This window comes from Nicotiana attenuata, unplaced genomic scaffold, assembly GCF_001879085.1.
Source record: "Nicotiana attenuata strain UT unplaced genomic scaffold, NIATTr2, whole genome shotgun sequence".
Taxonomy (NCBI): domain Eukaryota; kingdom Viridiplantae; phylum Streptophyta; class Magnoliopsida; order Solanales; family Solanaceae; genus Nicotiana; species Nicotiana attenuata.
The window spans coordinates 359,082-381,102 of NW_017670745.1; the positions used below are offsets into that span (position 1 = coordinate 359,082).

A 22,021-nucleotide genomic window follows, 5' to 3' on the forward strand; every position below is an offset into this window, starting at 1 on the left:
TTACAAGTTAATTTTATTATTATTATAATTGTATAAAAAGAAATATAACCATTATTAAAAAATAAAAAATATAAATGTAAGATATCTAATGTTGCTAAAATTGAAAAGTGAAAATTAAAATTTAAAATAGAAAATTAACAATACATCAAAATAAAAATACATTATACTGCACAACATGATAATTGAGGACGAGCGTGATCTTAATGCACCAATTGATGATGCACGTGGATGTCCAGCTCCTACGGTAGAAATGGCAGTAGATGAAGATCACCGATTTGAACAATTTTTAGCTCGACACAAAAAAATTAAGGATAAAGATGCGCATTTCGCACTTCGTAATGCATTAATCGAGCATTTATGGGAGAATAGAGGCGAAAATTGAATATTTATGAGGTACTTAAATTAAATTTGACTATGATGTAATATTTATTTAATTATCCTTTATCAATGATTTCACTTTTAGTAGATTTATCCTTTAAAATAATTTTGTAATAAATGATTATATAAGTGGTGAATGTGAATTATATATGATGAATATTGAAAAAAGAAAAAAGATAGAATTAGTTTGAAGGAAATAAAAAATGAAATTTAAATAGAAGATAATAATATAATATAGAAGAGAGAGAAGAAATATTCTTTTTTGGTGTAAAAAATGGTGTAATGGTCGAAGTAAATTTGGTGTTACACCATTTTGGTGTGAAATTTGATGTTAGGGTTGGAGATGGTCTTAGGTCTTCTTTTTTTTTTGGTAGGGATCTGATTTCTAGGTCTTAGGGTTTTTTTTCCAAAAATAGGAAGGTCACCGATTTTAAATTGATTTTTGCAGAAATGACCTATTAAACTAATTGATTAAAGCTAATGTACATTTTTTGTGATTTTCATGTATTAATCTAACAATTGAAGAGTAATTAATTTTTAAAAATGCAAATTAAACCTAAGATGACATGAAATGAAAAATGTGATAATTTTTTTATGATTTTTCTTATTCTTTTAAAATATTAAACATGAATGAAATACAACTAAATAAAGAAAAACTCCTAAAATTCATTGAAATTATTTTTGGTCTTTTTTCTAGGAGTAATTTCCATGCGGGGCAAAAATTAGGTGCTCACAGTACTATCTTTAAATATTATGTTTTAAAATTTATTTACAATAAAATATTATCATATAAAATCACACAATGAGCCAATTGAATAGTAATATTTTTGAAAAAGAGTAAAATCATTTGAAAATTGCAGTCAAATTAATTCTTCAAAAAATAAATTGTGAAAATATCTTAAATAAACATATTTTGAAGAAACTTTTTATGAGGTTTCGAAAAAAGATTTGCACAAACAAATCAACTGAGGGATGAAGAGTTTTTGCTCAAAAAGAAAATATTTAACGTGAATTCATATATATATATATATATATATTTTTTTTTTTTTCTTTTCTTTTGCTATTGTTGATGTCTGGTGCAGTTTATGATGTTACAATTTCTTGGATGTTAAGGAGTTAATTGTTGATTTCTAGTTAAAATTTTCTAATTGTTCCTGTTAATATTAGAGTTTGTTACTTAAAGGACCAAAATATCTCAGGAGAAACTTCAAGAGACTATTTTAAACATACCTAAAACTTAAGGGACTACATTTTGTCATTTTCTCAAACCTTTTTTTGTACTATTTTTCCCTTATCGTCCATATATGGAAATTTCAAAATTCAGTAGCAGTAGAACTCCTGCTCCTGGTCGCCGTCGACGATCTCCGATCTCCGATCACCGGAACATTTCAACTCTCCGATTAGTCAACATCTAAATTATAACCAGTGAACCGGAGGGAGAGAAAACACAAGTTCTGAACCGAACAAAAACCGTGTCCATATGGTCTAGGGTTTAGTGTTCTAGAAGCTTCACTATAACAAATTCACTTCTGCCATGGACGATACAAAGCTCTTCGTTTTTCTTCTCTGCTTCATTGCTCAGTTTTTCCTCTCTATCTCAGGTCACTCAGTTTTTTTTCTCTTTATTTTTCGCGGCAACTTGAGTTAACAATGAGGTGTTAATGTTACTGTTTTGATAGATATGTTAATCAATTTTTGTTATTAATCAAATTAACAAAATCACTAAGCTGATTTTTTTTTTTGATTTTAAATGAAGTGCAGATATAGATTTTAACGTAGCTTAGATTGCCTCTCTTTCTCAGATCACTCTTTGTTTTTTTTGTTTTTTGTGCAAGCTTAGTTTTTCGGTCAATGCCGAAATTAAGATGTTATTTGACAACAATGAGGTGTTAATTTTACTATTTGATAGATATTTAATCAATTTTGTTATTAATGGAGTTATCAAATTGCTAAGAAAGAAAAGGAAATTGATCATATGTTAAATGAAGTGCAGATGTGGATTTTAACTATAGTGGAAAGTTAACTTAGTATGAGCTTAGATGTTAAAAGATTGGATTCAAAGAGCATGGCTTTTGGACAATCATTTGTTTTTTGTTTTTATGATGATGGTGTCCAGGCCGGTCAAAAATAATTTCCTCATGCCTGGCCAAAGAGAATCAGGACTACATGTGAGGAAGGCGCGTTGAATACATAATTACAACAACAACAACATACCCAGTAATATCCCACACCGTGAGGGTAGTGTGTACGCAGACCTTACCCCTACCTTGTGTCGAATACATAATTAAGTAAATAAAATTGTGTTCTCTCTAACCGCTTAAATGGAGAAACATGGTCACTGAGAATTCATATATCCAACCCCAACTTGTTTGGGAATTGGGATTGAGACTTAGTTGTTGTTGTTGGTATCCGAGCAAATTTACCCACACCTCAACTATTTCGTCGAGTACTTGTTAGTTTGTTACCAGCACAAGTACCATATACCTCTGCCCACCAAGGCTTAGGCAAGTGGGAAGAAATAACTTAGTATTTTTGCCTTAGCTGGTGGACAATTGTTTTGTTTTCTTATTTCTTTCCTGACATAGAACATGAGATATTTCTTGTACTTGAGATTTTCTATAACTGCGTAGATCATCTGCTCAGGTAATTGGAAGCCTATGTTAAACTGGAGCGTAACTAAGTTAACAATAAGGAAGTTAATGCAGCTAGATTATGAGAAGAGTTTTAAGAATCTCGGTATTTTTTTTTCCAGAGGAAATCCATAACAATGCGGAAAAAATTATTATATTGGGAGTTTTAATCATTCTAAGGAGCACAGCTTTGGTTGGATATTTGAGTTTGCATTTGCTAATTAAGGAAGAAACGAGCAAGCTGCACTTTATGTCATTTTTACCCTTCACTTCAGAAAGCCTTTTCCTGTGCAATGTTCTTCACTTTGAATGCATGTCTTAATTTCGTTCTTTAGCTTCTTAGTGATACTTTTGTATAATACATATTTGCATTTTATTAATTTGAACAGCGTCAGACCAAGTGAACTCTTTCCAGTCAGTTCCTGATCTTGAGAAGTCAATGTACATGGCCATTGACGGGTATCCGTGTGTACGGCTGCTAAACCTTTCAGGGGAGATCGGTTGTTCAAGTACGAAGTATGCATTTAGTTGCATTTTTCTTGGTCTACGAGATGGCTGATCTGCTTTTAATTTACTTGTCTAACTCTTCTTATGCATGGCTAGACCCTGGGCGTGCCAACATAGTTGCTCCAGTTGCTAGGTTCAAGACAGTAAATAAGTTGGCTGAGCCATCTGCATTAATGGTGTCTATAGATCAATTTGAGGAACTCTTTGGAAGGCATGTGGATCTCTCTCTTTGTAATTTTTTTGGACCAAAGATTGTGTATCTTCTGCGTTCCTTTGGATGTAAAACGCTTTCCATTTTAATATTTTATTTAAAAATTTTGAGTCGTGTAATTGTTGGACAACTTTCCCGGTCCTAAGCCTGTTGCTTGTTGCTTCTTGTGCCATGCCTGCACTTCCAGGTAATACTGATTAGTTTATTGATCTCGATTTGTATTTGGATTTTTATGCTCCATTTGATGCTTGTTGAAGCTCTAAAAACGTCTTTTTAATACTTCCTCTATCCCATTTTATGTGATGATGTTTGGCTGAACACACCTTAAGTAAGAAAGTAAGCAATCCTTAAACAAGCCATAGATATTTGTGTGATTATAAATGAGAGAAACAAATTAAAAAGAAAGTGCATCAGATAAAGGGGGTAATTGGCAATCTGGTAAAATTGTAAAAATAATAACTAATCTGCTATCACATGTTATAGTTCATCATTACAATGTGAGTGTATATAACTTAAATCCCTTTGGATTTCTATGCTCAATTTGATGCTTTAAATGCTTGTTTAAGCTCTCAAAAACGTCTTTTTTACATAATACATTAATTTGTTGGGTCAGCTATCACGATATCTATTTGGCTCTATTTGGACATGTGAGAAAATAAGGAAATAAATGAATAGAGAGATTTCCTGCTTAATATCTTGTGCTTAACCGAAGCAGACAATATGGGTTGATAATGGTGATCATATGTTCATTTGAGTTTTTTTTCTGATAACCATGGTGTCCGGGCCAGCTTGTGTGTACCTCAACTAATTCCACCAAATACTTGTTGCCTCCCACCAACAACAAGTACCAAGTAATGGATAGAATGGGTGGAATGGTGGATAGAATGGGAAGAAATCACCTTGTGTTTTTTGTCTCCACTTGGAACTGAATCTGAGACCTCATGTTTCTTGCCTACTTTATTGACCACTAGGTCACATCTTTGGGTGTTGAGGGTGTGTTTCCTTGAGTGGTAATATTGGATTAGTCTTTTTTTAGAAAGAAAAAAATATTAAAAGAAGTGCTCTCAATTAAGTACATATGCAATCTTCTCATTGTATTTCTCCAAAAGAGGCTGTTTATATGCCTCAAACTCATGAAGTGCAGGTAACCATATGTGCAATTATATAGTTGTACCAGGGGTCAACTGAAAAAGAACGTCTTTTGATCCCAGGAAAAAGAAACGACAAAAATAGAGTTTTTTAGCTTACAATTGTAGCTAACAATATATTATGGGTTAGTGATATGTTCTTTTGAGCCTGTATGCTCTTGAGTGGTAATATTTTTTTTTTTTTTTGATTTGCACCGGGTGTTCGAATCTCTAAGAGCCCCGACTAATCCCAGGGGTGCACAGGCCCTCGGCAAGGAGTTTCCCGCAAGTGCACCACGGTTAATTCAGGTTTTACCCAGTCCGATGACCCTCAGAAATTGTTTGCACCTAGTGGGTTTCGAACTTAAGACCTTGAAAGGGAGCAAACCCCAAGGCTCAAGTCAATTGCCACCAGGCCAACCCCTGAGGGTTTTGAGTGGTAATATTACCTGCATTGGATCAGTACCAAAAATATTAATTGAGTTTTGGTCAAGACAGTTTCTATGGCCCTTTATTTTCTTCAATTTTCCCCTTTGAAGAATTTTAGAAAGCTGGTACTTTTTGATTTTTTTTCTATAGGTATGGTTTTCTTTAGCTTAGTAACATCTTGACCTGTTGCTGTTGTTGTTGTTCGCTAGCCATTTGATGATTCTCACGAAGGCTGATCTATTCATAGTTAGTGTTGAGCTATTATTGGCATATTATTGTTTGCTTTTCCATCTGTTCCTTGGATTGCAAATTTATCTGGAGATTACTCTTACAGGAATGAAGATCAAGACAGATACACCTATTGCCAAAAAGGCTCGTGAAGGAGTCATGGAGTTTTTGCTTATGAATCATCCACTGGATTGTCCAATTTGTGATCAGGGAGGAGAATGTGATCTCCAAGATCAGTCTATGGCCTTTGGCTCAGACCGTGGGCGTTTCACTGAAATGAAGAGGTCTGTGGTTGACAAGAATTTGGGCCCATTGGTGAAGACTGTGATGACCCGGTGCATCCAGTGTACAAGGTCTGTGTTTGATTCTTACCTTTACTAGTGTTATTTGTCAAACGTAAAATGTGAGCGGTTCGATTTATTTTGTGATGTGAAGTTTCAAATCAACTTTGACGTATGGGACCAAAACTTGATAACTATTGTTGTAAGTGTGTTCTTGACTGGCACTGTGGTCGGACTATGAAAAGTGTCCACTTTTTCCCTTTCCCCCCAAAAAAAAAAACTATTCTGAAATTTGTGAGATGCCAAGTCTATGCTACATGGATCCTTCATGTGCCATGATGTACCTGGGTCAAGCGGGTGTGACTTGAGTTAGGTACTTTGTGCAGGTTTTAAAATAGATTAAAATAGCAAAAAGGTACAGATGTATATTGGATAGTTACATTCACCCGCATCCTGAATCGTACGCATATCTTGAGTTGATGTAACACAAGTAACCGTCAATATTGTATTTTATTTATGGTTCCCAAATCTCATGAAAAAACTTGCAGGTTTTCCCTTATATATGTGATTTCTATTAAGAAAGGTTTGAAGAAGAGTCAGTCTAATATCTTACCCAAAAAATAAAAACAAATGAAGGAGGTAGCCTAATAAGATGGATATGGTAATTCTAGTGAACATTTATGTGTTATAGGAACTTCTGCTTAGTGTCAGTCTTTCTCAAAAAACTACAGGAACTTTTGCATAGTGCCAGTATCCTAGCAGAAAACGCCAGTCTGTCTTTTTCATTTTTTCTCATAATCTGCGTAATTCGTAGAATGTTACATTCATATTTTGCTATATATACCGTCCTACAACAGAATGATTTATACTGGTTTCTTCATTTCTCCAATGTGGTTATGCCCTTTTAAGTTATTCCTTCCCATTGATAACTGCTAAATTTGACCTCTTTGGTGCTATAGCTATAAGAAAACTTTGGGGCAGTTGTGAGAGATTGAGTGCAACAAATATTTATTAGGTTTGAGCTTTAGATACATGAGGATTAGTAAAGACTTGCTTGTGCATTTTATATCTCTTGCACAGTATCCTCTAATTTTTTGCTGTTGGTGTAACAGGTGCGTCAGATTTGCTACAGAAGTAGCTGGAACAGAGGACCTTGGAATGTTGGGTCGTGGTAGTGGAGAAGAAATTGGAACTTATGTTGAAAAACTTATGACAAGTGAACTTTCAGGGAATGTGATTGATATTTGTCCAGTTGGAGCCCTTACCTCAAAACCTTTTGCCTTTAAAGCCAGAAATTGGGAGCTAAAGGGCATAGAAAGCATTGATGTGACTGATGCCGTTGGTTCTAACATTCGAATTGATAGTAAAGGTCCGGAGGTCATGCGTGTTGTACCGCGATTAAACGAGGTACTGCACTTTATTATTTTTCTTATGTCTTTCCTCTCTAAAATGTTTAGTGGTGCTAATACATGGATTATCATATTCATGCCGATCACCTGGTTGTCTTGAATGCCTGCATGTTGTTCTGGTTGGAAGTTTTTCCACGTTTTAGTTTGTGTGGGTAGCCAAGCTGTAAGGGTGGTTTAAATCATTTTTTTGTTTCCATAGTGCTTGTGCATAAGCTGAGTGTTTTCCAAGGCTCTGCCATCTTCTCTTCATTGTTTAGTTAAATTTGATCATTTGTGTTCAATCTAAAAAAAATGATAATTTCTGTGACGTAATCTCTTATTGTTAGCTAAGAAGCTAATAAGTGAGATAGACTTTATTTTGGAAAAAGAAAAGCCTAGGTGAAGAGGCTGCACCTGATTCTGAAAGGAGGTGTAACTAGCGCAATAGAGGTTGAATGATGTAGTGACTAAAAATGATTTCTACTTCTCTAAGGTTGTAGCTTCCTGTTTTTCCATCCTTCTCATTTGCATTCAGCGGAATGCAGCCGTGCAAGCATGGCCATTTCACCCTTTATTTTGCGCTTAACCATTCAAGAAGCATGCTTCTTTCAGTGAAAGGAAATATGAGATTCAGTATTATACATCGTTGATGTGAATTGGATCCCTTGGTGGTTTTTCTTTTATGTGCTTTTTTCCTCTGAACCTCTGCACTTTCATAGTCTTGGACGTTGATAATTTTTGGAACTGTACTGACAGGAAAATCTCTTCTTTAGCGTCGCGCCTGCTATAGGTTGTACTCCACTCCTTAGACACACCAAGAGTACATTACACACTAAAGAATGATGCAGCTGCTAGCTCTGATGGTGCATTTCATACTCAACCAGACATAGTTCTATCAAGAAGAAAGGCATGAGCTCCACCTTCTTATTAGACTGACCGGTATTAAGTCGGCTCATAAGCACATATGCTGTAGGCACACTTAGGTGGAATTGTAAGGTATTAATCATCATCTTTTCCATCTCAAACACTTCTTTTCCGGTGTAATTGATTGTTGTCAGAGATCAAAATTAAATCCTCCATCACAGGAATAGAGACCTCTTCATACTTGCAGACAAGAAGCATAGTTGTTATTCCAACAAGCTGAAGTTTTTCCTTAATCACTAACTGAACTGCCAGGAACCTATCTATGAGACCCACAGTCAAATACAAGGTCTCCTCCATCAGTTTAAACTTGTAGTGTACCTCAATCAGCCAGTCAAAGAAGATGGCTCTCATTCCTTTCATTAATATCAGATTGTTGTTCCATATAGTTTGGAGGGTCGCAGCCAAAAGTCTCAGTCTTCTTGTAGTACATAGATGTTCATCAATGTACTCCGCAACTGCAAGTGAGTTATTCTTATCAACAACAACAACAACAAAAATTAAAGAAACAGAATGAGCTAATACATAGTCAACAAAGGATCCGAAGCTTTCTACTTCGCTGAAACTATAGCAAGTAAAATTGAAGTTATAAACAGAAGTCCGGAGATACTGACACCTTTTAGAGAGAATACATGTTCTGAATGCATCCTTTGTTGGAAGAAGAGAGAGAATATGAATGAGGAGTGAGTCAGGAAGTGACAGATACGGTCTAGGGCGTTCTGTTTCTTCGAAGAAGGAGGATTTCTCAAATTACTACTACTACTTCTGAAGCTGGAAGCCATGATTTAGGGTCCAAAAGGGATCGGAATCGTTGTCACCTAACACTGTGGTTCCCTTGTTTTTTTTTCTTTTCAAATTCCAGCTTCGGCATTAGATTTGACGCGAGTAAGCAATGAAGGGGCTGAAAATAAAAAAGACAGAATACCTTAGAACCATTCTAATCTTGTGGCACTCTAAACTTGACACCACTGACCTTAGCTATTTGATTTTTTATATCTTATTTCAGGCGCGATGAATGTAAATAAAAATAAAAAAATAAAAAAATAAAAAAATAAAAACCGATAAATTAGCTTCACGGTGGGATATTTTTCAATTGTTAATATATATGCAATGATTTATTTGTTATAATTGTATATTTGTTATTATTTCATCTTAGTATACAATGCATATTTTACCCAAATTTTAATTTTTTTTAAAATATCTTATATGGATATAATTTCTATTTATTCCAACTGTGAATTTCTTTTTCACACTACATTTGTAAAGAAATTGGATGGAAATCCATTATCTTAACTAAATAAAAAAAATTAGCCAAAATAATGGAGTATCAACTGTGTATTTCGTGTTATCTTTTCTTTAGATACAATAGGTTTTTATTTCAACTATATAATTTTGTTCCGGAAAAGTCAGTTAAAAAAACTTACCTAAAGCTCTATTCTTTAACATCAAAATGGATAAATTTGTGATCAGATTGTATTATGAGATTGTATTTTGATTATGAGTGATATATGCAATGACCAAATATATATTTATTTTGTAACGACCCGACCGGCCGTTATGAGCTCTAGCGCATCGTTGGGCGGTTTGAGGCCATGAGTAGCTTCACTTCAGGTATTATGACTTGTACGCATGGTCGAAATTGAATTTCAGGAATTTCGGAGTTGGTTTGGAAAGAAAACTCTCATTTCGGAAGCTTTAAGTTGGAAGAATTTACTAAGGTTTGATTTTTGAGTAAATGACCTCGGAATCGAGATTTCAAGGTTCCAACAGGTTCGTATGATGATTTTGGACTTGGGCGTATGTTCGGATCGGGTTTTAGATGACCCCGGAGCGTTTCAGCGTCTATTGTGGAAAGTTGCCATTTTGAAAGAATTTTATAAATATGGGTTAAAGTGCATTTCAATGTTATCGATGTCCGTTTGGGATTCCGAGTCTGAGAATAGCTTCGTATGGTGATTTTGGTATTGGGAGCGCGTCCGGAAGTGGATTTGGAGGTCCGCAGGTCATTTCGGGGTCATTTGGCGAAAGTTGAAAATTTGAAGGTTTTTGGAAAGTTTGGCTGAGAGTGGACTTTTTGATATCGGGGTTGGATACCGATTTCGGAAGTGGGAGTAGGTTCGTAATATCAATTATGACTTGTGTGCAAAATTTGAGGTCAATCGGAATTGATTTGATAGGTTTCAACATCGAATGTGGAAGTTAGAATTTCTTAGTTTCATTAGGCTTGAATTGGGAGTGTGATTCGTGTTTTTAGCGTTGTTTGATGTGATTTGAGGCCTCAACTAAGACCGTTTATTTTTGACTGGATCTTGCTATAGTGATGGCAAAGACAAAACTGGATCAAACGTGGTGTCATGTTTATTTACTTGTGAAGCTGACTTTGATTCTACCTGTTGCCACTACAAGCGTCGAAAGAGTATTCTCCTCAATGAAGCTCGTAAAAAATGATCTACGTAAAAGTATAAGTGAAGAATTTTTGATTGGTTATTTAGTTTGCAATATAGAGCGTAAGGTATTTGCAACTGTAAGCAATGACGTTATTATAGATCGATTCAAAGTATGAAAACTCCTCGAGTACAATTGTAATTTGATGATCTTTTCTTTTTTGTGATAATGAAACTAATTATTTTTTGCTCACTGAGTTATTATATTGTAAAAATTTATGTCATCAAAATTAATAGTTATCTAAGCAATGATGAACCCATCTACTTGGTCCATATCACGGGTTGGTGCTCCCCACCCTTCAAACCCTGGTTCGCCTCTTGATTGGTCTGTTACTCTGTTTAAATGCTTTATATCGATAAAATACCAAAGCAGTGGTGGCCGGTGGAAGGGGGAAGAAGATGGAGGAGAATGAAAGGTAGGGTCCATTAGTTTTGAAAGGCAAAAAGACAACAAAAGGGTTTTACACATTCGAGTAAAAAATTTATGTTTACTAGGGGTATCTCTATGTTAACTACCTTAATTTCAAGGTCTAACTCTCCGTTATTGCCAACTTCGAGTGTCTATTAGTATATTATTACGCTTTACAATTAATTGGTTGTAAATTTAACGAAATATTGCAGGTTATTCAATTATAATTTGTATTTCTAACTTGCCCCTTATTTCTTTCTTCAGTAATCTAACAATGAAAAGTAAACAAGAAGGAAAAGATGAAAGTTAGGATGAGCGAATGATACTTCCTAGGTCTGTAGAGTAGCTTTTTCCGGTGCAATATCCACCGGAACTCCTTTCTACATTCCCTTCTTCACTCATATTTTTCCCCTTAAGACATGGACAGCAACATGATATATTACGTGGGATTCAAATCTTTTGATATCACAAAAAATAGAACTAGATCAGAAGTATGGTTCGAATGGTTGAACGCAGCAGGAAATTAATGAGGACAACAACTGTTAGCATTAAAGTGATGAAATGGGTGACAGATGTATTTAAGGTGGCCTCTAAGGAACACAACAGGGCAATAAGGAGATGGTCTATCAAAGATCACTACACAGAATATTATTGCAGCCTTAAATATAATGAATATGGTAGGTACATCAGTTTTATTGCGGTACAAGGGGATAACAGTTCAATTATTATTACACCGGAAATCACAGTAAATGCTGGGTGGGGTGACATAGCCCAGAAGATCCTAAGACTCATAAATGTACCTGAGAAGGACAAGAAGGTCCAGATTGTAACTTCCCCCGTCTGGAGTTATCTTTTAAAGAAGCAATCAGAACCAACAGATGGTCATCAGAAGGGACAAAATCCTCTCCTATCAAAATCAGTAGGTCCAAAATCACAACACCGAGGTTCAGAGATAACGGATAAAGATGTCTTGAGTAGATGCTTAGTAGGCAAAGTTCTGATATCACCAGAGGAAACTCCACCTTTGAACGACATTAGAAAATGGGCATGTAACACTTGGAAGTCTTCCATCAGCATAAATGTACATGAGATGAATGACTCTCAATACCTCTTCGAATTCCCATCAAGGATAGAAGCAGAGCATGTGCTCAATGGAGAGTGGCAATGGAAGAAAGCAAAAATCAGCCTAGGTTGGTGGAACCCTACCACCGGCTGCTGGCCGGAGGAGGTGAAGAGGGACTGGGTGTGGATTAGGCTGTTGGGATTGCCGGTTAATCTTTGGTCGGAAAAATTGCTCAAAACCATAGGAGATCAGTGTGGGGGATGGATTGAAACGGAGGAGGAAACAATGCTCAAAAACCACCTCCGATGGGCTAGGATAAAAGTGATGGGGGATGGGAGTAAGGTTCCAAGGGAGATACTTCTAGAAAGTGATGGCTATTTGTTCAAAATTCCCATCTGGTGTGAGTTACCGGCGACGGTGGTGGTGGCGCTTTCGATGGAAGAAGAAGATGAAGACAATAGTCTATTGGGTAATAGAGGAAGTCAATGTCCTTCGGTTAATAGTGGAGACCTACTGGAAAAGGGGTTCAAATTGGCGGCTAATCAGGAAGGTCACGTGGGCTCATCGAAAGGAGGGGAGGGTTGTAAAATTAGGGCACGTGTGACCTAATACCCAGGCCAGCAATGGAAATTTTGGGCCCCAAACAATCTGTTAGTTTGGGCCCAAGACAGGCATACCCTTCTCTTAAGTTATGTTGCAAAGGCCCAAACCAGTTAGCCCATTATGAAATAACTAAAGACCCATTTCTTATAGAGATCCAAGCCATCTCAACTAAAGAAAAGAAAACAGACGTGGTAATAGAGAAACACTCTATCGACAATCACGAAGGAATTGAAAAGGCAGAACCTTCGACCAAGGCAGCCAGTGACAGTGCCATGGTTCTCATCAACGAAATGGAACAACCAGTGACAGACGATCAAGACAATTCAGACATGCAGATTGGGGAGGGGAATTTCTCGGGGGATTGGGGCATAGAAGGTGTTCCTCCTTTAAACTCTCTAATCAATGAAGAAGAGGAGGACCCGGAGTTTAACGCTCCAATTTGGGTGCATCAGAATATTATCAGATTGAGCAAAGAATTTGGGATGGAATTCGAAGGGTGTGAGAAGGAAGCTTTCCAGTTATTTATGAAAATAGATGGCAAGAGGCGCAATGCATTAGTCTTCATCATCAACAAAGCCCCGGGTCCAGATGGATATACCATGGCTTTCTATACTCAAAGTGATAGGCTCAGATGTGATTGCTGCTGTCCAAAACTTCCATGCAAATGGGACCATTGAAAAGAGCTTCAATGCCACTTTGGTGGCTTTGATTCCAAAGAAGGTGGGAGATAAAGAACTGAAAGACTTCAGGCCCATTAGCCTGATAGGAAGTTTCTACAAAATAATTTCAAAGATCATGGCAGAAAGAATCAAAAAAAGTCATTGGCAAATTGGTGGACACTCAACAGATGGCCTTTATCAAAGGTAGGCAAATCATGGATGCTATCCTAATTGCAAACGAGTGTGTTGATGTTAGAATGAAGAGCAAGGAACCTGGCATTCTGTGTAAGCTAGACATAGAAAAGGCTTATGACCATCTGCATTGGGATTTCTTGCTGGGAGTATTAATAAAGATGGGCTTTGATGAGAGATGGATCAGGTGGATTAAGTTTTGCATCAACACTGTTAAATTCTCAATTCTGATAAATGGTTCTCCAGCTGGTTTTTTCTCTTTACAGAGAGGTCTGAGGCAGGGGGATCTTATATCCCCTTTTTTATTTATTCTGGCAATGGAAGGTTTAAACAGCATGTTTAAATCTGCCAAAGCTAACAATAAGATTAGGGGTTTCAGGGTAAATTATAGAGATCCAGTGTCAGTGGAGGTTACTCACCTGCATATACTTTGGTGTTTTGTGATGCTGATAGAGACCAGGTGCTTATTTTGAGAGTGATATTCATCTTTTTTGAAGCTATTTCTGGATTACGCATTAACTGGAATAAGAGCTTCATCTATCCAGTTAATGAAGTAATGGAGATTCATAGCTTGGTGAATATTCTGGGAGGAAGAGTAGGAACCTTGCCAACAGCCTATCTTGGAATGCCTCTTGGAGCGAAAAGCAAATCTAAAGGGATCTGGAATGATGTAGTTGAGAAGTGTGAAAAGAAATTAGTTTGCTGGAAGAGTCAATATTTATCCCTGGGAGGAAGACTTACACTAGTTAATAGTGTATTGGATGCTATGCCAACTTACATGATGTCACTTTTTCCTATGCCTGCAAGTGTAGCAAAAAGACTTGATGTCCTGAGAAGAAACTTCATATGGCAAGGTGTCAGTGAGAAGAACAAAATCCATTTGGTCAGATGGGATGTCCTTACAACAGGCAAGAAGGAAGGAGGGATGGGGGTTAGGCATCTGAAAAAACAAAATCATGGTCTGATGATGAAGTGGCTATGGAGGTTCGCCACAACAGAACATTCCTTGTGGAAAAATGTAATTGAGGTAAGGTATGGGAAGGAAGGCAGCTGGACAACCAAATCTGTGAATAGCCCTTATGGGGTTAGCCTGTGGAGGTCCATCAGGAATCTATGGCCAAAATTCAGCAATAGGTCCAGCTTCAAAGTGGGCAATGGTATGAAAACTTCTTTTTGGGAAGACAAATGGCTTGGACAGAGAACCTTGAAGCAGCTATTTCCAGACATTTACAATCTGAACCAACAGCAAGGCTCACTTGTTGGAGAACTGTGGACAGGTCAAGGGTGGAATCTTACTTTCAGGAGACTCCTAAACGACTGGGAAATACAAAGGCTGACAGATTTTTATAGCATCTTAGAACAATTCAAAGGGACTTCCAGCTCTGAGGATAAGGTGTTCTGGCAAGGGGGGAAAGAAGGCAAGTTTTCTGTCAAATCTGCTTATAAAGAGTTTAACCAATCTAATAATCAAATTGGATTTTGGCCGTGGAAGATGATCTGGAAAGTAAAAATTCCATACAAAGTGGCATGTTTCACTTGGCTATTAGCTAGAGAAGCAGTTCTGACACAAGATAATCTACTCAAGAGAGGATATCAACTGGGGTCCAGATGTCACTTATGCAAAGCTCAGGAGGAGACAATCAACCATCTCTTTTTACACTGCAGAATTACGAACCAATTATGGAAGATATTCATCAACCCGAGGAGGATCCGGTGGGTTATGCCAGGGAGAATCAAAGAGGTTCTAACTAGTTGGAAAAGAGATGGGATCATTCCGGTCAGAAGGAGAGATGGAAGATTGTCCCGGCTTGCATACGGTGGACAATATGGAAAGAAAGGAATCAAAGATGCTTCGAGGACAACCATAGTTCAATACCAAAGTTGAAGATGAGCTATTTATTGCTTTTTTATTTTTGGTGTAAACAGGAGTATCTAGAAGAGTGTGAATGTATTTTTGATGTTTTAGACCAATTGTGAGTCTTACTGATGTAGTTCTCCCCTCTGGTAATTTCATTGAAATTACTGGATGGTTACACTGATATAGTGTAACCAATTTTATACTTAATACAAATATGTTACCTTTTCAAAAAAAAAAAAAAAGGTAAACAAGTACGTATTTAGTTGTAGGGTCTTGTACTAAATGTGTCCACTTTAGCAAATACTAAGGACCATTTATGTTGAGAAATATATATGAAGGACCAAAAATAATCTCGTTTATTAAGCTAGTTGCATCTAATCTAATAGCGAAGCAAATAACCCAAAGTGCGGCGTGAGGAGACCATCCCAAATCATGGCTTCAAGCAACTGCTCCAAAGACGAAGACGACTTAGTGAGTTGCCGGACCCGCTCCTTGTTCAAATTCTCTCTCTTCTGCCGACGACAAGGGATGCATTCAAAACATGTATTCTCTAGAAAAGGTGGCGATATCTCTGCACTTCACTTGATAACCTCATTTTCACTCCTAGAGATTTCCGGAAAAAACGACATTTAGTATCCTTTGTTGACTACGTATTAGCTCATTCCATTTCTCCCAAAATTAAAACACTTGAGCTCAACTGCGACTACTTGCAACCTAGTCGTCGTCAACTGAATGAATGTCTTACTTTTGCTGTTGAGAAAAAAGTGGAAAATGTTGTATTCTCGTCAAGTGAGGAGGAGCGCACTTTAGAGTTGCCTAAATCTTTCTGTAGCTGTTCGTCGTTAATAACTTTAGTTTTTTTCAGTTGTTGCTTTGATAGTAACGTGGTCGTAGCGTGGAAGTCTCTAAAGAGCATAAAGTTGGAGGATTCCGTGGTGTTAGAGAACGACCATCTTGTGAACTTACTGTCAGGCTGTCCTGCTTTGGAAACTATGGAATTATATCGGGTTGAGGGATTCAGTCGCCTGGAAATTAAGTCTTCAAATTTAAAGAGACTGAAGTTTAAAGAATATTGGGTTCCTAGTGATGAAAAGGATCATTCCTTGGAAATTATTGCCCCTTATCTTCAGCATTTGGAAATTTCAGGAGATCTTTATGATCTCAAGTGTAGGCTTGTAGATGTGTCCTCTGTCGTTAATGCTAAGCTTACTTTCAACATTACATGTATCAAAAACATCTTGGGCGAAGAATCTGATGAGGAGGAGGAAGATAGTTGTCGCGACTATCATCGAGTACTTAGGACCTTCGTCCATGATAATCTTCAAAAGTTGAGTTGTGCAACTGATCTAACAATTGGAACTTGGTTCACAGAGGTATGTTTTTAACTCAAAGGTCCTGAAATATACTTGTTTGTATTTTTTGTATTTTTGGTCTAAAATTGACATTGTAAAGGATATGTAGATCAGATATTAGACTTCATTAGTACCCTGTGTAGCTAAACAGGGATGGTTTTGCTCAGTTGTACATGTGTAATTCAGCACTCACTTGGTGCTGTCAAGTAATTAAAATTATGTTACCTTTCTAAAAATAACTCAGAAGTCCTTATTTTCTCGGATTGATTTTTATGGGACAGTTGCAGAAGTAAACATTATACAATTAAGAACCCTTTGCACAAATTTCACCAATGCAAATCCTTGTGTCAGCTTTTCCAAGTCGAGTATTTCTTTTATACATGCAAAAGATTGTCTAGAAACGAGGATTGTTGTGCATTGATGTCGCTTTGAGTGTTTGACGGTTGTATTTGTCAAAGCACCATCTCTCTGTTGTGAAGTACTTTCATTTTGTTGTTATTGCTTTCTCTATTCTTTACTAGTTTCATTGGGATTACTGCACCAGGTCATGTGCATATTGCAGTTCAAAGGGGTGCCTATTCCAGAATTGAAATGCAAATATCTAACGCTGGAGTTGCGTATGGAAAAGTTTAATTTTTATGGAGCAGCTGTTCCTTTGCGAGCGTCGCCTTATGTGGAGACGCTCAACATTGATATGGATACTTCTTATGTAACTTCCTAAAACTTTTTCTCTTCTTTTTACATCTGGGAACAGCCATCTTAACATTTTCAAACTATCATCAAGATTTGTTGGTTCTGAAATTTATCACCACACACTTATACTGTGATATCATTTTTTTGTTCACTTTTGTGCAATTTCTATTGGGCTGACCTGCATTTGGTCCTGATTATATTCTGTCTCCAGTTTGATGGTTCCCAGTGCCACTTTGAGTTAAGCTATTTGGCCAAAGCAGATAATGTTGATTTGCAGAGTTGGATTTCATGCTTTGTGTTTCCCAACCTCAAGAATGTTAAGATTGTCAACTCCTCCAGGGTGTGTTTGAAGGATCATACCGAACAGGGCTATGACCAGCTTTTCAAACTTTCAGAATTTGTGTTAAAGAATGCAACTGTCTTGGAGAAGTTCATTGTCATATCAAAGACAAGAGAGTGCAAGAGATGTTCAATGTACTGTATTTCTGCATATTTCTATCAATTGGCTGGGCAATTGTTAGGCTGCCCACGAGCCTCCTCCAATTCTCTGATTATTTTCCAGGAGTGAGTTTTCCAAGACTGCTAGTAGTTTCTTGTCTCAGGATATAAGTAATGTTGCCAGTCGCCTTATTTTAAATTTTTGATAAGCTGCTCGTGCAATCATGAAACTTTAACTTCTCCATGTAACTAATTACTTATTTTGCTTTTGGACTTAGCCTTCTGGCATACCTAATGTTATGGTATCTTGGTTCCTGATTTAAAAAAAATGTATGGTATCTTGGTTTCTCGTGAAGCATTTTTTTGTTGCATTTTTGATGTTGTACATGCACATTGAGATTTTCTTGCAACTTTTGTTTCCCTGCACCAACTAACATGAGCAGATAGATAAGCCACATATTTTATGATAATTAGCGGGCATAAAATGTTGTGTTCTGATACCCTGCTTTCTCAATAGCATCAAGGTCTACGATTGTGACACTTTTAGCTCTTTTCTTGGAGGAAAAAAAAACTCTGTACAAATGGAACTGTAATTTATCGGAATCTGCGAATAGTGAGACGAACTGCTAGTATAGTATAGAATAGAGATGTGGAAACTGTGATAGGCGGCTTATCTGCAATGATCACAGGACTTGGCATAATGGCATTTACCGTTTCTGAAAAGAAATGGTGTATAGAGAAAGAACATGCAAAGGCTGCAGGGCCAAACAACTATCACATTGAATCTAATTTCCTAATTTCTTAATAGGAGGGTGTGGAGGTCGAGGATTAAGGTAGAAGGTTAGTAGGTAGTTTATAGTTGTTCACCGATAGTCTTAGTGCATGCATGTCCCTTCATATTCTTAGATTTTTATTATGTTATGTGGTTTTGTTCGCCTCAGGTATTGTATTCCCTGTTACTATTATTTGGTACCACTTATCCTTTATCTCTCCCTTTTTCTTTTATCTTCCATCTTTCTTCCTTCCTTGCTTTCCTCTTTTTCTTCTGCCCTTCCTGAGCCGAGGGTTTATTGGAAACAGCCTCTCTACCTGCATTAGGTAGGGGTAAGGTCTGCGTACAGACTACCCTCCCCAGACCCCACCTGTTGGGATCATACTGGGTTTGTTGTTGTTGTTGTTGTTGTTGATAATGTGATGACCCTAATGATGAATGTTTGTGAAATATCTGTTTGGCATGTGCTCTGTTATTTAAGCATCATCAATTGTAAAAGCTACCTCAGAAGGAAAACCCAAAAATTGGAAGAACTTGTGATGGCAATATCCTCTGTTCAAGCCAGATAGCAAGAGAAGAGCTTTTTCCTTCATCTTCTAGTACTTTTCGATACTCTTCCACTATTTCCTCTGATATAATCACAGTCCTACAAAGTGGACAAGTTGCTTTTCTATCCTTGTGCATTGATAGCCATTTCTCCAAGTAGTTTTCATGGAATATATGCTTACAAGTTTCCAGCTTTCTCCCCTTGTCTCCATTCTCAAATTCTGATAAGCATATTGCACAATCTTGACCAATGAACCCCACAAGCTTCTTTCTTCTAAACACAAATTTACAACTCTTCTTGTTCAAAACTTCCATATACTTGTAATTCACGATCGCGTATCTACATGAGTTCCAGAAAACAATAATAGCCAGTATCATGAACCTTAGCACTTGAAGAAGCCACAAATAGAACAAATTGGGATACACTTTATAGAAAAGAGAAAGACATCTACTAAGAGCTGCCATTTTAATTACAAGCAGGAGAGATTGTAACTTGTAAGGGCAGAATATATTGTCCAGTAATTATAATAACCCCTTCGTGAGTTGGTAATTTGTTCATCTAACCTGCTGACCATATTGATGAATCCAAACTTAACATTACGTGTAAAAGCATAAAAAATATGAAGCAGAGTTTTAAAAAACATTTCCAGGTTGAGTATTTTATAGAATATGAGGCAACCACTACATATTGAATGCAAAACGTATTATGATACAAGTCCTAAACATTATCAAATCAAATGTCATATTGTTGCTAAACATTATCAAATCAAATGTCATATTGTTGCTTAGATGAATTGGCTTCATTCAATTTTTTCAAGAGATAAGTATGTATATATATATATATATACAGTAGTAACATAAGGTGAAATATATGCGTTAAGTTACAAGTATTGTGTAAATATTTTGTTTGGAAATGGCATTGCGTATTGCCGAGATAGATTAAAAAAGCAATTAGGCGAGAAGATGTTTTGCAAATGTGCTTCATAAAATCGGTTCCTTTTCCATTTTTAGGGATCTCAAAGTTCAACGAGGACTAAAAACACTAACAGAAACAAAAGCTGGAGTAAAATATTTCGATAGCGTGTTCCGTTTAATAATATTTTGAAGTAATTCAAACGAAAGGTGGTTAGTGCTATAGATTTTACTGCAGTTAAGCTATCAACTTTTGTGGAAATTCAAACAATTAGGTAATAAACCTCAATAATGGTCTTCCATTTTCATTTTAAATTTAGGCGACGTATCATTTTTACCAAAACCATTACTGCTAATATTACCTTTTTTTAAAAAAAAAATCAGTTCTCATCTTGCTCGTGGTTTAAAATAATCCATCTATAACAAATGGATTAGTTTAACATTAAATTCCCAACCTCAAAGCTGTAGGCTTTTGCTTAGAAAATTCAGAACAGCCGAAAAGCTTTTGGAATCTCATTTTTCTATTGGCTTCAAGTTGAAATTTTAGCGCAATGTTAGTCCCTTTGATACACGACTTGAAATTTTTGGACTTACTTCAATAGAATTATAACCCTGCTTTCATATCTTTCTTTTTCTTCCGTATAAAGGAAAAATTATTGTATTACTCCTCTATCTTGACTTTTACGTGACATAGTTTGACGACAAAATTGAAATACTATGACAAGTTTAAAACTAGCACAGTTAATCTAATTTTTATCAGTGATAATGTGATGAACCTAACGACAATAATTCATGGAAAATATTTACCCACGACAAAAGTTAACACCAAATCACTTGCATACCATGGTTAAGTGATAAATTGAAGTAAAAACTGAATATATATATATATATATATACACACTAATTAACCATAGTTAAGTAAATGCATACTATATAAATGTCGGGTGTGGATACAGTTTTTCCATGACAACCTCCAAAAGAGTAGCTATTTTGGAGAATGGACAGTCTGGAAGGAGAGGACTTCAAGGTTCTTTGAAGATATAAGCACAAAAGATCAAACTGAACTGCATTCTTCTTTCTAGTTTTTGGTGTAAAGCAGAATATATAGATGACCAAGGTTCAATCATAGAAGTCTCAGACTCCTTCAGAAGAACAAGGAATTTTTGGTTTTTGTCTTAGCCTTTCTTGAAGTAATTTTGGCTCCAGCACAATCTTTGTGCTGATGATTTATTACTATATTGGATTTGTTACCTTAAAAAAAAGAGTTGCAAGAAAATCTCAATGCACATGCACAACAAGCTACCATATCATTTGGTATGCCATAAGGGTTAGAATAGCAATTAGTTACATAAACAAGTTAAAGATTTATGACTGCATGACCAGTTTATCAAAAACTCAATATAAAACAACATTTCTCATATCTTGACAGAGAACTACTAGCAGCCAAGTTATGCAAAGTTCACTCCTGGAAGATAACCAGGAAATTGGTGGAGGATCTTGGGCAACCTAACAATTTCTCAGCCAATCGAACACCTCTTGCACTTTCTTCTTTTTGACATGAGAACAAACTTTTCCAAAACCGTTGCTCTCTTCAACAGAAATTCTGAGAGTTTAAACAGCTTGTCAAAGCCCCAGTTGAAATGATTTTTCAAACACACCCCGGAGGAGATGACAATCTTAACTTTCTTGAGGTTGGGAAACACAAAGCTGGAAATCCAACTCTGCAAATCAATATTATCTCCTCTGGCCAAATATTTTAACTCATACTTGCAGAGGGATTCATCTGACTGGAGACAAATAATATAATCAGTACCAAATGCAGGTCAGCCTAATGAAAATGCACAAATATAAAAACAAACGATTTCACAATAGAAGTGTCTAGTACGGAAAATTTTCAGAATCAACAAATCTTAATGGTACTTGGAAAATGATTATGATGGCTTTCCTAACATAAAGATTCATGGCGTATGTAAAACAAGT

General features: G+C 36.4%; 1 protein-coding gene across 8 annotated transcripts; it reads left to right on the plus strand.

The window, feature by feature from the left end:
* The first annotated feature begins 1,707 nt into the window (after positions 1 to 1,707).
* Positions 1,708 to 18,166, plus strand: LOC109242932 (NADH dehydrogenase [ubiquinone] iron-sulfur protein 1, mitochondrial-like). 8 transcript variants are annotated; one of them, XM_019409817.1, is made up of 7 exons: positions 1,708 to 1,979; positions 3,398 to 3,524; positions 3,612 to 3,913; positions 5,617 to 5,863; positions 6,904 to 7,198; positions 17,225 to 17,389; positions 17,585 to 18,150. In XM_019409817.1, exons 3-7 carry the CDS (start codon positions 3,898 to 3,900, stop codon positions 17,939 to 17,941), a joined length of 1,080 nt encoding a protein of 359 aa, XP_019265362.1. In that variant the 5' UTR covers positions 1,708 to 1,979; positions 3,398 to 3,524; positions 3,612 to 3,897; the 3' UTR covers positions 17,942 to 18,150. The 8 variants fall into 8 exon arrangements, with proteins under 8 accessions (XP_019265362.1, XP_019265361.1, XP_019265363.1 ...); XM_019409816.1 differs by having other exon boundaries at positions 3,398 to 3,517; XM_019409818.1 differs by having other exon boundaries at positions 3,398 to 3,517; positions 3,612 to 3,726.
* The last annotated feature ends 3,855 nt before the right edge of the window (positions 18,167 to 22,021 follow it).